The 15,473-nt window shown below is 45.5% G+C and overlaps 1 protein-coding gene across 3 annotated transcripts in view; it reads right to left on the bottom strand.

The window, feature by feature from the left end:
• Positions 1 to 5,716, bottom strand: part of NR3C1 (nuclear receptor subfamily 3 group C member 1) — a 173,909-nt gene extending 168,193 nt beyond the window's left edge. The window contains exons 1-2 of one of the 3 annotated variants that reach the window (XM_075856543.1): positions 5,632 to 5,716; positions 1,911 to 3,095 (exon numbers count right to left, since the gene is read on the bottom strand). In XM_075856543.1, coding sequence (XP_075712658.1) covers positions 1,911 to 3,082 — 1,172 coding nt within the window. In that variant the 5' untranslated portion in view covers positions 3,083 to 3,095; positions 5,632 to 5,716. The other 2 variants (XM_075856545.1, XM_075856542.1) reach the window with 2 other exon arrangements.
• Positions 5,717 to 15,473: the final 9,757 nt, after the last annotated feature.

Here is a 15,473-nt window from a genome sequence, read left to right as displayed (position 1 = left end):
TCCTACTTGTTAGAAGGCTCCCTTGACAATAAGCTGATCACAGCGGTCCCCTGCTGGGACCCCTGCGATCTGCGGTTATCTGTGAGGAAACCTGGCAGTGAGGGCTCATTCAGATGAGCGCGATTCTCGTTCGAGTGCTGTGCGTTGAAACAATGCACAGCACACCGACCCATTAATTTCAATGGGGCTATTCACTCATGTGTCAGTTTTCATATAGCGAGTGTCCGTTGCGTGAAACTCACTGGTTGTCCCATATTGGTGCGTTTTTGCGCACCTTGTCGCTATTGAAATCAATAGGTGGGTGAAAACCACGGACAGCACATGGACGCACATCCGTGTCCGTGCTTCACGCATCAATTACATTGAAAAAAAATTCAATAAAAATAAGTGCTTCCAAGTGCATGAAAAACACATGCCACACGCAAAACACTGATACAAAAACGCAATGCACACGGACAGATTTATGCGCGTTTCTTACGCTTGTAAATGTAGCCTATGGGTATGTTCACACGGCTTGTTTTCGGCCGTTGTTCGGGCCGTAAACGGACGAAAAATCAGAAGCAGAACGCCTCCAAACATCTGCCCATTGATTGCAATGGGAAAAACGGCGCTCTGTTCCGACGGGCCGTTTTGAAAAACGGCCGTGTAAAAAAAAGGCCGCAAAAAAGAAGTGCATGTCACTTCTTGAGACGTTTTTTGGAGCTGCTTTTCATAGACTATAGAAAACAGCTTTAAAAATGGCCATAAGAAATGCAGCGAAAAACGCCACGAAAATCACGAGTGGCTTAAAATATGTCTGAAAATTAGCTCTGAAAACGGCTCTGTATTTTCATACGTTTTTTGCTAAGCGTGTGCACATACCCTAAGTGTTCAATTTCCCTGCAGTGCCACCACAGGGGAAATTAAGCATTACACAGTGACCATTCATATCAATGGGTTGTCTGTTTAATGCAGGACAGCTCCTCCAGAGAAAGAAAGACGCTTTTCGTAGCCGCTCAACACTCCGGCCAAGACATGAGGATCCTGAACAGGGCACCCCCGCCTAATAACTCAGAATTCCCTAATAGGGTATATGAAAAAAATATATATATTTATTTTTTAAACTGGACAAACCTTTTAAACATTAGCAACGCAACTAATTTTCCAATACTCATATTCAGCTTTCCTTTAAGACTGCCCTGACAATAACAAAGCATAGGTCATTGGGTACACCTTTGTCGTAGACACGAAAATGTTATTCTAACAAATAGTAATTACATAATGGTAGTGTGGGGAAAATAAAGACAGCGGTATACTTTATTAATACACTGTAAATCTGGTGACCCATTCTCCACATATATGACCACAAATTTACTATACAATTCAATGTAATGGATAACGTGTGGAATCATTTCATAGGAAGTGCCCAGTCTGAAAAACGCAGCCTTGTCTTGATAAATATAACAAAAGGTTGATCCTTTGCAAAGTGCAGAGTCAACGTACAAAATTTATTCGGAAAAACACTCATAAAAGAAGCAGCCGGGGAAAACAAACAACTCGCTACGCATTTTATATGCCATCTCCCCTGTGTAATATTAACCAATTTTGAAATTAAACCAAGCGACAACATCAATTTGTTCCTCAGAACACAACACTGGAAGTTTACCAGGTAACAACTTGAGAACGTTAACCCAATCATCGCCTGGAAGACTGCATGAACCAGAGAATAAAACCCTTGTAGTATGCAGTATATATATATATATGTAGATACAGTATATAGTTATATACAATATTGTTATACATTTCACCATTGTGATTAATCTAACTTAAGGCCACATAATAAAAGCCTCTTTTATACAAATACAACACATATATGGAAAGAAATAGAATGAATGTGTGCATATTAGTCACCAGAAAATGCATACTCTTACCTTCCGTAGCCATTTGAAAAGAGCGGCCGGCCTGGATAATTTACATTCCCCGGGGTATTGTCATCCCCAGTCCTATGGCACCTATTCCAAGCATCTGAAATGGTAGACAGGGGTGTTCCCAAAGTAAAAATTGGCTTCTGATCCGGCTGATTCTGAGAGAGAGGGGAACTGTTCAAGTCATAGTGGTACATTTGCCCCCCTGAAGTGCTGACACCATGCACAGAAATTGCTGATGTTTGGTTACCAAATAGACCAGATCCAGAAAAATGGCCACCACAATAACCTGGACTAAACTTTTCCTGTTTCACCACCCCTGGGGTACACAGCTCTATAAAGTCCTCTTTTTCAGTCTTGACTTGAGACAAATGTATTTCAGGGTTGGGCAGCAGTAAGTCCCCTTCACGATTACCTGCTTTTGCTGTAAAATCCTGCATAATGAGAGGTTTGCAGTCCTCATTTACTGCACTAGACCTCAAAAGAAATTCATCATCAGTGGTCAAAGGAGAAAGCAAGCCAATGGCATCATCTTCAAAGATAGGGTCCAGTACCCATGGACTGCCCTTATTATCCCTGGGTGAATCTGGTGGCAGGTCTAGATCATGTAAAAGCTCAAAGGTGCTTTGGTCTTTGGAATACAACTTGGCGACGCTGCCCCCCTGACCCTGTACAGAAGGACTTGCTTGTGTAGACATATCACATTTGATGCCTCCTTTGTCATCAAGGCCCTCTGGCACTTTATCTGGGACAGGTGGCTTTGTCTGAAGACTGGCAATGCTCTCTTCCAAAAGTCTGAAGTCTGTTTCTGCAGTTGGGACTCCAAGTGGAGCCTGCTGAGGATAACCAAGTTCGTTGCCCATTACTTTTGTGTCTGGCTCCCCCATGTAGAGTCCCATTGAGAGTGAAACAGCCTTGGACAGGTCTGGCTGACGCACATTGCCCAGACCATTAGCTGGGTCCGCAATTACCGCCAGTCGCTGCTGCTGCTGCTGCTGTGCCCGTCTTGTGTCTGGCACTGCTGCAGGTGGTGTTGCACGAGATGTAGAAATGTTCACGCAGGCTCCACCTCTGTAGTTTGTAAATAAATCAGTCACGTTCCCTGTCTTGTCACTGTGATGTGCGCTCTTCACAGCCTGAGATCCATTGGGTGGCTTTAATAGATCTTTGGGATCCATCGAGTACCGATGCCTGAAAGATGACAGGGAACAACATAAAGTAAAAGCATAAGCGAACAACACAAAAAATAAACATTAAATAAAGGTCTTTGTTACTGCCTGACAAGTTACACTCTCCTTTAACTCTTCATTGCCCATAAAATGTGTTACATACGGGACTATAAAGAAAATAGGAGAGTGATTTTACTTCAATACCATTTGGTTTATTTTTTTATATCATTAGGTATAAAATGCTGCGTACAAAAAAGTAACGTGAAAATGGAAAGGCTGGAATGTTAACCCTGCACGAAGAAGATGTAGAAAACAAGCAATGGTAACCAGATGCTGCATGCCACGCCATGCTTGGAGCACTTCATGTCAGCGCTATTATTATGTTCTTATAGAGATACATTAATTATATAGTCTCTTTCCCGTATCTCCAATCTCACGACTCAAACAATGGAGCTTTTATTGAACGCAATACTGGGAAACAAACATACATTGTGCAGTGTCACTAATGAAACATTAGCAATGCAGATGACAACTTCCTAATCTTCCATATTGAGCCTCACAGCACAGTCAGACTCCGCAGGCCGCTCCTGCGATATGGAACAGAAAAGCAGTCCAAAAAGTCAATTGCGGATTGTCAAGAAATCCTTGTTTTTCCAAGGAGTCTGCCCACCCAGCTGCTCAATGGCAACATTTGCCTCCTCATATTCAGCTCAGGAAATATATAACGAGAGATAGGAGCCGGATGAGCTTGTACCTTCTCACTGTATCTGCGAGGGTTTCTTATAAATTCTCAGATTTCTTCTCACACAACAAAAACATACTGAGCGGTCAGTTGGCGAATTAGCCGGGATGTGTATAGGGTATACGGACATAGGAGGGATTACAAATTGTGCTATAAGTCGCAAATACATATATATTGCTGTATGTAGCTGGATCTCAAATACATCTATCTACATAGATTAATATATTCCTATATACCCACACCCTGAACGGCAATCTGTCTGCTCATGTATGATCATGTGACATTTCTTAATAAAATGTCATCATTTAAAGATTATTACTATATATAATCTGGAAAGAAAACGACATTTACTGTCCATACAGTCCATTCTAACCTCAGTTCTGCTTCCTCACGAGAGAATATCATAACTAAAACATGGTAGATATTACACTTGACTATTCTATGGCCATTATGGCCTAATATCCATACAGTTACACTCAGATATACATCATTACATGTTATCTCACACATGACTATGGATCTATAGAAACCATGTACACAGTACAATAATGTATTTATATGGACCAGCAATGCTTACATGGTAATTCTATTTAACCCTTCCTTATACAAAGTAAGAAAGTTTCAGTTCACCTAAAACTCAAACTACAATGGACAATGGTTTATGACATAGGTCCCATCCACTATGCATTACATGATAATCTGCTATCATAGAAGCCATTATGGTCAATGAGGGGACCTTCCACATGTATACAGGAGCCATCGCAGCGACTTGTTGCACGGCAGGACACACCCACCCGTACATAACAACAAGCCTTCCCCTCATTCTATACAGACGTCTATTAATACGACCGAGCGCACTAGTGAGTCCATGACGTGACGTGCGGCCCCGCCCCCCACAGCCTGCGCTGCTGTCAGCAGAGAGGAAATAAACATCGTCTCCGTCATGGGGTAGAGTGTAGCCCACCGCTCCGTGCACGGCGGGGCTCAGCAACCTGTGGCTCCCCAGCTGTTGTGAGACTACGGCTCCCAGGGAATGCTGGGAGTAGTGAGTTTCACAACAGCTGGAGGCCCACAGGACATTGCGGGGAAACACTATCGACGAGCAGGGTATCACTCCTCCCCCCGCCGCTATTGGAAAGGAAAAGTTACATGTATCGATATAGGCAGCACGTCATGCGTCAGATGAGGCGTGAGCTCTTGGGAACAGACTGGCCCTCCTGACTTGTGTGCGGGCACAAGCGTCCACAGCCCGCTGTATAATATTATTATTACACCCCCGAAAGTTGCAGGCAGGAAGCGGAGGTGCCCCGCGCTGCGGCTACAGGGGATGATTATTATTAATAATAATAACGACACCGAGAAGAAAACAGGGCGCAGTGCCGCGTCATTTCTGGCGGGCTCGACCGCACAGCTACATATATATATATATATATAGGGGCCGACGGGGAGCATTTGCCCTTCAGCCGCCATTCGTGCCCCTAATGTGCGGCTCCTGACTACTTACATATGCGGTAACGTCGCGTCCGCTCAGAGGCTCCCGCTCAGCGCCATGCACCGGACAACACGTAACTTCCCCAGCAAACGGCGCCAGGTATATACATACACAAGTGTGAATAGCGGCTTCCCTGGCACCCCGGGAGCATGGCAGTGCTCGTCCTGTCACACGCGTAACCCCGAACACAGTCCCCGCCAGAAGTGTCCGCCGGACTCTCCGTGCTGCACAGCTGTTCCCTCCAGTCCCTGCTCCACCGCCCTCCAGTGCTCTCCTCCCTCCTGTTACCCAACTCGACTCCCGCCCCGCAGTGCTGACACTTACTCCTCCCGGCCCTCACACTCCGGGCATGTCTCGAGTGTTTCCTGTGGGTGGACGGTGCCCCTCGGTGCGTAGTTCACAGCAGCCCCAGTACACGGTGCAGACAGCAGAGGCGCCCTCGGGGTTGGGAGCCGCCTATCCCGGACATGTAGGGAGGAGAGAGGCAGAGGGCGGAGGGGGCTCTTTGCGTGAGAAGGGAGGCTGGTCGACCGAGCGGGGAACGCTGCAACCTGTTGGCTGCTGCCGGCAACTACAGCCCGGTTCTTCCCCAGCCCTCCTCCTGTACACGGCGTACCGAGGACTGGCTCTGCCGCACGGGCTATACGAGGCGGATTGTATATAGGCACATAACGTATAGCGCAAGCCACTCAGAAAACCCAGCAGTGCCTGTACCAGAGCCCTGTGGGGGCCATGGCTGCAATCTAAGGGGTGGACTAACACTAAAGGCGAGCCCAAATAAGTATCAGGACACAAGTTTTTTCATGGAAAGGGGGGGTTGGCACAGCTTTATTAAAGAAACTTTTAAAGAAATGTTTCCCGCTACCCTATTTGCAAATGTGATGTAGTGCAAAGTAGACAGGTGTATCGGCTTAAAGGGGTTGTACACGATTGGACAACTTATTACCTATCTACAGGATAGGCGGAGGCGTAGCTAGGTTCTCCAGCACCCCGGGCAAAGATTCAGTTTGGCGCCCCCTCCAACCTCTTTCCGGACATCTCCTTCCCCCTCGCCGTGTTTGTTTTCTCTACCAATCGACGTGTCATTTCTTTTCCACATTTCTATTTATGTAACTTGAGCATAAAAACATTTGTACATTTTACAAGCAATATAGTTCTATACACAACACCAGAATCGTGCTCATTACATCTATACAGCACAAGAACCAAGCTCAGTACATATATACAGCACCAGAACCCAACTCATTACATATATACACCTCCAGCACAAATACAGCTCAATTTATTGCAACCCCCTGACGTATAGGTTCACACTAAATTGTCTCAATGGTAAGGATATGCTGGGAGATGCTGTTTCACACAAAAATAAATCATATCATAATCATACCACCCATCATCGTGCTAAAGATCATACAGTGACTACAGTGCTGATTAGAGGCAGAATAAACATTTACATTAAGTGACTCACCGGTGACGTCTCAGATTCTAGTTCTTTTTCTCCATCCGGTCCAGACCTCTATGATGTATTTCTCACAGCCAATTTCTGCAGTTTGCCGCTCAGATGTCTTCAGCTTCTCACTTTTCTACACCTATAAACAATGATAAAGTTCTCATTATACCACATACTACGCCCCTAAATATAATAGCGCCATACACTGCACCTCTAATTATAATAGCACCATACACTGTGTCCCACACACACACTGTGCCCCCTGTAGATATTGCCCCCATATAACCAACCCCTGTATAGTGTCCCACATATAGCTCCCCCTATAGTGCTCTACAGATAGCCCACCCCTGTATATAGCCCCCTGTAGGTATAGCCCTCCCCTGTATATAGTGCTCCACAGATAGCCCACCCCTGTATATAGCCCCCTATAGATATAGCCCACCCCTGTATATAGTGCTCCACATATAGCCCACCCCAGTATTTAGCCCCCTGTAGATAGAGCCCCACCATAGATAAAGCCCCCCTGTAGATAAAGCCACCCCGTAGATAATGCCACACACTTTTTATTACGATAAAATAGCAAACTATTCAAACTCACCTTAATCTCGTTCCCACGCCGTCCGGCAGCAAAGGAGACCTGCTCTCTTCTGTGCAGGTCTCCTGGGGTTGAACGCTTCCCTGTCAATCAGCGCCTTTCAACTAAGTATCGCGCCGCTTCACTCGTAGAAAGGCACTGAATGGCCGGCAGTGGCGGATCAAGTAGACCATGGGCCCTGGGCTGTTCTTGGGCCCCCCTTCCTCACCGCCGCTCTGCCATGTCTATAGTGGACACCACCTTTTTGTGTGAGCATTGACAAATGGTTGTTACGATTCTCCTTGTCAAAGGGCTGTGTCCCTACATACTGACAGTCTCCTACCATCGCTGACAGGATCACACTATGTAGGGACACAGCCTCCTGACAATGGGAATGGTAACACGCATTTGTCTATTAGCTCTGGGTACACAGAGATATGTAGAATACAAGGATTACCTGCAACAGACGTGTTAGGAGAGGAGATCCCCTATAGATCCAGTGACGTCTTCTCTGATGGGAGCCGTTTTCTTTTCTTCTCCATCTGACACAGACCGTTATGGCGACTTCTCCTGATGAGACATCTTTGCCCATCACTACTGCAGCCATTTCCAGCCCCTATAGAAACACACAAATTTAGACACCAAGGCCCAGGACAATACATTAAAGGGGTGGTGCGGGCACAGACCGTTTTATTTATACTGATGACCTATCGATGTGACTGGACAACCCCTATTACTCACACTAATAAATTTGGACCACAGACTAGATTTTAGAATAAATACAGACCCCAGACATTCTAAACTATTGCAGTCCCCAGACCAGACCCCTAAACAAATACAGACCCCATCACAAGCACCCTGAATAAATGCAGACACCAGACCTGACCCCCTACACTAATAATGACCCCAGACCTGACTCCCTTAATACAGACCTCAGACCAGACCCCCTAAACTAATACAGACCCCTAGTAAAAGTAAAAGAAATTCATACTTACCTGGCCGTTGTCTTCGTGACGTGTCCCTCTTTTGACATCCAGCCCGACCTCCCTGGATGACGCGACAGTCGATGTGACCGCTGCAGCCTGTGATTGGCTGCAGCGGTCACATGGGCTGAAACGTCATCCCAGGAGGCCGGACTGGAGGAAGAAGCAGGGAGTTCTGGGTAAGTATGAACTTCTTTTTTTTTTTACAGGTTGATCTATATTGTGATCGGTAGCCACTGTCCAGGGTGCTGAAAGAGTTACTGCCGACCGTTTAACTCTTTCAGCACCATGGACAGTGACTATCCACTGACGTCGCCTAGCAACGCTCCCGTAATTACGGTTGACTTCTATGGGCCTGCCCGTGCCGTAATTACAGCCTAAAATAGGACATGTTCTCTATTTTTTGAACTGCCCGGGCACCTTCCCGTAAGCATACAGGGAGGTACCCGTGGCCAATAGAAGTCTATGGGCCCGTAATTATGGCCCGTGATTACCGGCGTTTTTACGTTCGTGTGCATGGGGCAATAGTAAGAACTTCAGAGATGAGGTCATGTGACCTTATGTTTAAAGGTCCTTTTGCAGGACATACACAATTCAGTTTCGTCACGGTTTTTGCCGCGATTCGCGGCAAAATCGCGACAAAACTACAATGTACCATGATAATCCGCCATTGATGGCCGGGCATGGAACGTACCCGGCCATTCATTGGTTCTAATTGTAGCTGTGTCCCATAGACGCAGGTACAATTATAGTGCAGGAGGGGGTGGCGCTGGCGCCTCCCTCTAAGTTGCGCCCGGGACATATGCCCTGCCTGCCCCCCTAGTTACGTCCCTGGGATAGGTCATCAATATATGATCGGTCTGGGTCCGACACCCGGAACCTGCACCGATCAGCTATTCCCTTGAGTAGGAGCAAAGCTGCAGTTCTGCAGAATGGCCGCTATGCAATGGTCCGGGCCATCTTCTTCCGGCACCAACTACTGCATACCGTTCAAAACATCTAGCGCCCGGAGGCAGTTGGAACAGCTGATCAGGGCGGGGTCCGGGCGTCGGACCCACACCAATCATATGCTGAAGGCCAATCGGTCATCAGTTGTCCGGTCATGGACAACCCCTTTAACTGGTGCTGTATTTCATGGGTAGGCGCTCCATTCTTGGCTGCCGTTGGGTCATGTGATCTTCAGACTGACTGTCTGACTTGTACAGCATATACTGTAGAAACCACAGGTAAGTCTCTCAATGCAAGTCTATAAGACTCACCTGAAGGCTCTCATAGACTTACATTGAGAGACTAACTTTCGGTCCCTAAGGACAGGGAGTCAGACTGAAGATCACGTGACCCAACAGCGGAACGGAGCGGCGTCCTGTGAAATACAGTACTAGGTAAACCGAGACACCTGACAACGTTACATTACACTACATTACATTTTCAAATGGGAGGGTTGGAGTGCTTCTTTAAGAAGACATGATTGAGAAGGGATAATTGCTATAACTCAAAATTAAACGTAACTTAGAGCCATCTCGCATTCCGTTTTACCTCAGCCGCAGGGGCATGCACTTGTTCAATAGTATGGTGCCCTCCTTAGGCTAGGGTCTCCTTCCAAATCTGTAACAGCAAAAAAAACGTGTATACATCACAAAGTAAAACAAACAGCTTGTATATACATGTACAAATGAAAGTTTTTGTATTAAAGCAAAAATTAAGGGTGGGAAGCCCATTCCGGAATGCTGAGTGGGGTGGCAGGGAGAGGCTCCTGCTTATAAGGTATCCTGTAAACCCTACGCAGTGCCAGCACATATTCAATATGGGCTCGTATAAATCCTGCACCTCAAACACCAGGGCGTGGGTGCGACTGCTTTCTATAGCAGGGGTGGACAACCTTAGGGAGGTGGAGATACACTGTTGTAACTTGAGCACTGATCTACTTGGTACTGAGTTGTGACAGAACCATTGGGGGAATGATGTGTAAGTTATCAGGATCCTAAAAGACACTGTTGAATTGAAAAATGTGTGTTTGGGGTGCAGGAGATACAATTTTTGGGTCAAATCCTCACTCCTCATGAATTCCGCATGGACCCCACCAAGGTCTAGGCTGTGGCGGAATGGGTCCAACCTGCCCCCTGAAGGTGTTACAGTGTTTCTTGGGGTTCACTAATTATTACAGGATTTTTATTGCTAACTTCTCGGTCATCGCTAAGCCTCTTACGGACCTCACTCGCAAAGGTGCTGATTTCCTCCACTGGCCTCCTGAGGCTGTCCAGGCTTTTGAGGTCCTTAAGAAGTGCTTTATCTCGGCCCCGGTGCTGGTTCAGCCCAACCAAAGGGAGCCATTTATCGTGGAGGTTGACGCATCCGAGGTGGGAGTGGGGGCTGTCTTGTCCCAGGGTACCAGGTCCCTCACCCATCTCCGTCCCTGTGCCTACTTCTCCAGGAAGTTTTCGCCCACTGAGAGTAACTATGATATTGGCAACCGCAAACTCTTAGCCATTAAATGGGCATTTGAAGAGTGGCGCCACTTCCTGGAGGGGGCTAGGCACCAGGTAACGGTCCTTACCGACCACAAGAATCTGGTTTTCCTAGAATCTGCCCGGAGGCTAAACCCGAGACAAGCTCGATGGGCGTTATTTTTTACCAGATTCAACTTTTTGGTTACCTATAGGGCTGGGTCTAATAATATTAAGGCTGATGCGTAGTTTCATGGCCAGCCCTCCTTCGGAGGAAGATCCTGCTTGTATTTTGCCTCCAGGTATAATCATTTCCTCTATTGATTCTGATTTAGTCTCTGAAATTGCGGCTGATCAAGGTTCAGCTCCCGGGAACCTTCCTGAGAACAAGCTGTTTGTTCCCCTGCAATTCCGGCTAAGGGTACTTAGGGAAAATCATGACTCCGCACTATCTGGTCATCCAGGCATCCTGGGTACCAAGCACCTCATTGCCAGAAACTATTGGTGGCCTGGGTTGCCTAAAGACGTTAAGGCCTACGTCGCCGCTTGTGAGGTTTGTGCTAGGTCCAAGACTCCCAGGTCCCGACCAGCGGGCTTACTACGTTCTTTGCCCATTCCCCAGAGACCTTGGACCCATATCTTCATGGATTTTATCACCGATTTGCCTCCATCTCAAGGCAAGTCGGTGGTGTGGGTTCTAGTAGACCGCTTCAGTAATATGTGCCACTTTGTGCCCCTCAAGAAACTAAAAAAAAAAAAAAAAATTCACTGTATAAATTGATATAAATATAATTGTGCTCCCACAATATGAAAAGATTAGAGGTTCACTGAAGTGACAACTGAGTAAAATATACCTTTTAATAGTAACTCGTTTTAAAAACAGGGGTAACACACCACTGTGAAATGAGCCCCACCGTGAAAATTAAAAAATGTATTAAACAAAAAACACTGAGTCATTATGATAGATATATCTCAATGTTTGTAACAATATTTTTCTGGAACCAGCATTTATCCTGGGCACAACAGTAGTACAATCCCCAAAAGAAGGACCAGTGTCCGAAATAAATCACCGGATCTCCTAGCGCTGGGTGTAACACAATGCTACTGTCCCCTATGCAGACATTCCATATACAATAAACGACCCTACGCGTTTCAGATACTCATCCTCAGGGGTCCGTATCTTGGTAACTCTGGCCTCATCACCAGCGATAATAATATTCAACAGCAGATATTCTGCTGTGCGTCACGGGAAGATGCTCGTATCGATGTCAACGGCATACTTCATTGCAGGCGCTGGGTTACTATAAACACCAAAACTCCACCCCTCGTATTTGGCGGCGATACATGAACTGACCAATCACAACACCCTCTCGATTCGTGACACCTGCCCATGTGACCCCCCGCCGTCAGCTGACAGCCAGGGGTCATCATCGACCGCATCATGCCGAACGCGCAGGCGCAGTAGAAGCCAAGGACGTGTCGCCCGGACTGCCAAGTTAGAGGAAGGTAAGAGTAAACCGATAATTTATTTTGTAAGTATGTCTTGCGGGACAGTTACCCACCGCAAGTGGACTACCTCACAAAGCAACTCTTAAGTTAATAAACACATATTAGGTGGACAAGATTACTGAGTCCCTCCCATTAGGAAAATCTGACAAAAGATCTCTTTATATGTTTGCTGGCCAATATGGCCATATCGAACATAGTGCACTATGCAAATGGAACCCACCCACCCAAAAAGGCAACCCAAGGTGAATATTAGCCACCTTAAGGGGAATGGTATTGCATATTAAATAAAACACGTATAATTAGTCTGCTCGTTTAAACCCGCTGGTTGTATGCATGCCAGTCTATGGATCCATTGGGCTTCTTTGCGTAGAATTAGGTTGTCCCAGTCACCTCCTCTTTTTGGGGGTCTAATGAGTTCAATTGCTTGAAACTTTAAACATGCTGCATGGCCTTGGTGTTTAGCATGCACATGCTTAGATATTGGGGTGTCCCTAACATGGATAATATCTCCAACATGTTCCCTTATCCGGCGCCGAAATTGTCGTGCTGTTTTGCCCACATAATTTAGGGGGCATGGGCATGTGATAAGGTAAACCACCCCCGCTGTTTTGCAATTGACAAAATCCCGAATGTTGTATTTTTCCTGTGTTGCAACACTGGTGAAGCTATTCCCTTTGAGAATGAAATCACAAGCTTTACAGCTACCACATCTAAAAGTGCCTGGTATTTGTCTATCCAGCCACGTACCCCTAGGTGTAATGGGGTCAAAACAACTGTGCATGACTCTGTCCCTAATGTTTTTCCCTCTCCGATACGTGACAGAAGGCCACTGTGTGATCTGATCTACTAAATCTATATCAGAACTGAGAATACGCCAGTACCTTTTCAGGATCTGCATAATATCATTTTGTTTAGAATCATAGGTGCCTATGAGTCTCGTAACTTGTTCTTCTTTACGTTTTTTAGGAACCAGGAGACATTGCCTGTCTGCGTCCCTTGCTCCCTCATAGGCCTTCCTGATTACACTCTTGGGGAAACCTCTATCCTTCAATCTTGTTTTGAGTTCCTGGGCCTGGCACTCAAAATCACCCATAGAGCTACAATTCCTACGTACTCTCATAAATTGGCCTTTCGGAATGCCACGTTTGAGGGGATAAGGATGACAACTGTTCCATTGCAAGAAACTATTGGTTGCTGTTTCTTTCCGGTGTACCTTGGTACGAATTGTACATTCTTCTGTTTTTATAATTTTCAAATCCAGAAAAGACAATTCTTTTTCACTGATCTCACATGTGAACTTTAGCCCTACATCATTTGTATTGAGGGCTGCTACAAAACTATGGAAATCCTCTGCTGTAGAGTTCCAGAGAAGCAGCACGTCATCAATATATCTAATCCATAATCCAACGGATGAAGTCCATTTGGTAAAATTGTCCCCAAAGACAATTGTCTCCTCCCACCAGCCAAGAAATAAATTTGCATAGGTGGGAGCAGCAGGACTCCCCATTGCAGTGCCACATTGCTGATGAAAGATCTTGTCTTCAAAGATAAATATATTTTTTTCAAGAACAAATTGTAATAACTGCAAAACAAATTGGTTATGGGCTGCAAACTGAGTGCCCCTTGATCCAAGGAAGTACTCGATCGCCTTATAACCCAATTTGTGAGGTATGGATGAATACAACGCCTCAACATCCAGGCTAGCCAGGAGTGTGTCTTTCTCCAAAGAAATACCGTCAATCTGTTTCAAGACATCCATAGTGTCACGTACATATGATGTGAGACTCAAGACAAAAGGGCGCAACACCTGATCAACATATGTACTCACATTTTGAGTTAAATTATTAATGCCTGAAACAATGGGTCTGCCACGTAAGGGGGGATACCCTTTGTGGATTTTGGGCAGGCTATAAAAACACGCCATGATGGGAAATTGTGGGAACAGGAACCCAAACTCACTCGCACTAATCAAAGATCTGCTCTTTGCATCACTCAGAATGCCCAGCAACTCTTTCTTGAATAGTGCTGTGGGGTTGTCCTTTAAAATGGTGTAACAGTCAGGGTTGAGTAAAATGTCCTCACACATTTTTTTATAATCATCCCTACTCATGACCACGATGTTCCCACCTTTATCAGATGCCTTTAGAACAATATTTTGTTTTTTCTCTAAAGTGGTCAGAGCTACTCGTTCGGACCAAGACAAGTTGTTATCTATGCCCCTAATGTCCTGACTAAGATTTTTGATCTCATCTCCCACCATCTCCACAAATAAATCCACATTGGTAAAGTCTCCTATAGGTGGCAACTTTCTACTCTTCATTTTAAGATTGGTGAAAGGACCTAGACCTGGGGTTCTACCAGATTCCTCTAGCAACCCCTCTAAGGCCACAAGGCCTTCCATATCAGATTCTTCTAACCCCAATTCCATGCATTTTTTCCTATTATGGTGTTTGAAGAATTTGATCCATTTGAGCTTGCGAGCAAACAAATTAAGATCCTTTATCCAAGAAAATGAGTCAAATTTAACTGTGGGGACAAAAGAAAGTCCCTTTTCTAATAACATACTCTCTGATGCACTCAAAATGTATTCAGATAGGTTTATGATTTGTAGCCTATCCATATTAATTCCCTTCACTAATCCTTTTGTCCCCTCAGCATGTAGCGGGAAATGGGGGGATTGTTGGCTAAAAAATTATTGCCACTATTAGAAGAGGCTCTAGCATGGCCTCTATTTCTACCTCTAGCTCCTCCCCTATATTTTTGTTTCCCACCACTACCACCAAAGAAAGGGCCCACTCTTTCAGAGTCTGTTGTTTCACTCTCTGATGTGGAAGGGTCAGATTCCCTCGGCCCCCTATTGGTCTGTTGATATTGCTGTTGTTGGGTATTAACAAAGTCGTAAGCTTTTTTCTCCCTAAATTCCTGTAGGTCTCTCTGGAATTGGAAGTGTTTACGTTCCTTCAAATGATTAGTAAACCTTTCTAGAGTTAGTTGTAGGATTTTGTCTTTTTTATCAAAACCAGGGGTATCTACCAAAGACTTAGCTGCCTCAATTTCTTTTTTAAGCTCAGCACTAATGGAGTCAAACTGGACTTTCTCTTCCTCCACTAAAATCTGCATCAGCCTAAGTGAACTCCCTGTGATCTCCTGTTCCCACCTTTCTTTTATATTAGTGGTTTTTAATCTTGATGCTGGAACAATGGGGA

The sequence above is a fragment of the Rhinoderma darwinii genome, chromosome 3, assembly GCF_050947455.1.
Source record: "Rhinoderma darwinii isolate aRhiDar2 chromosome 3, aRhiDar2.hap1, whole genome shotgun sequence".
NCBI classification, from domain to species: Eukaryota; Metazoa; Chordata; class Amphibia; order Anura; family Rhinodermatidae; genus Rhinoderma; species Rhinoderma darwinii.
This window is presented reverse-complemented; position numbering and strand designations above follow the sequence as displayed.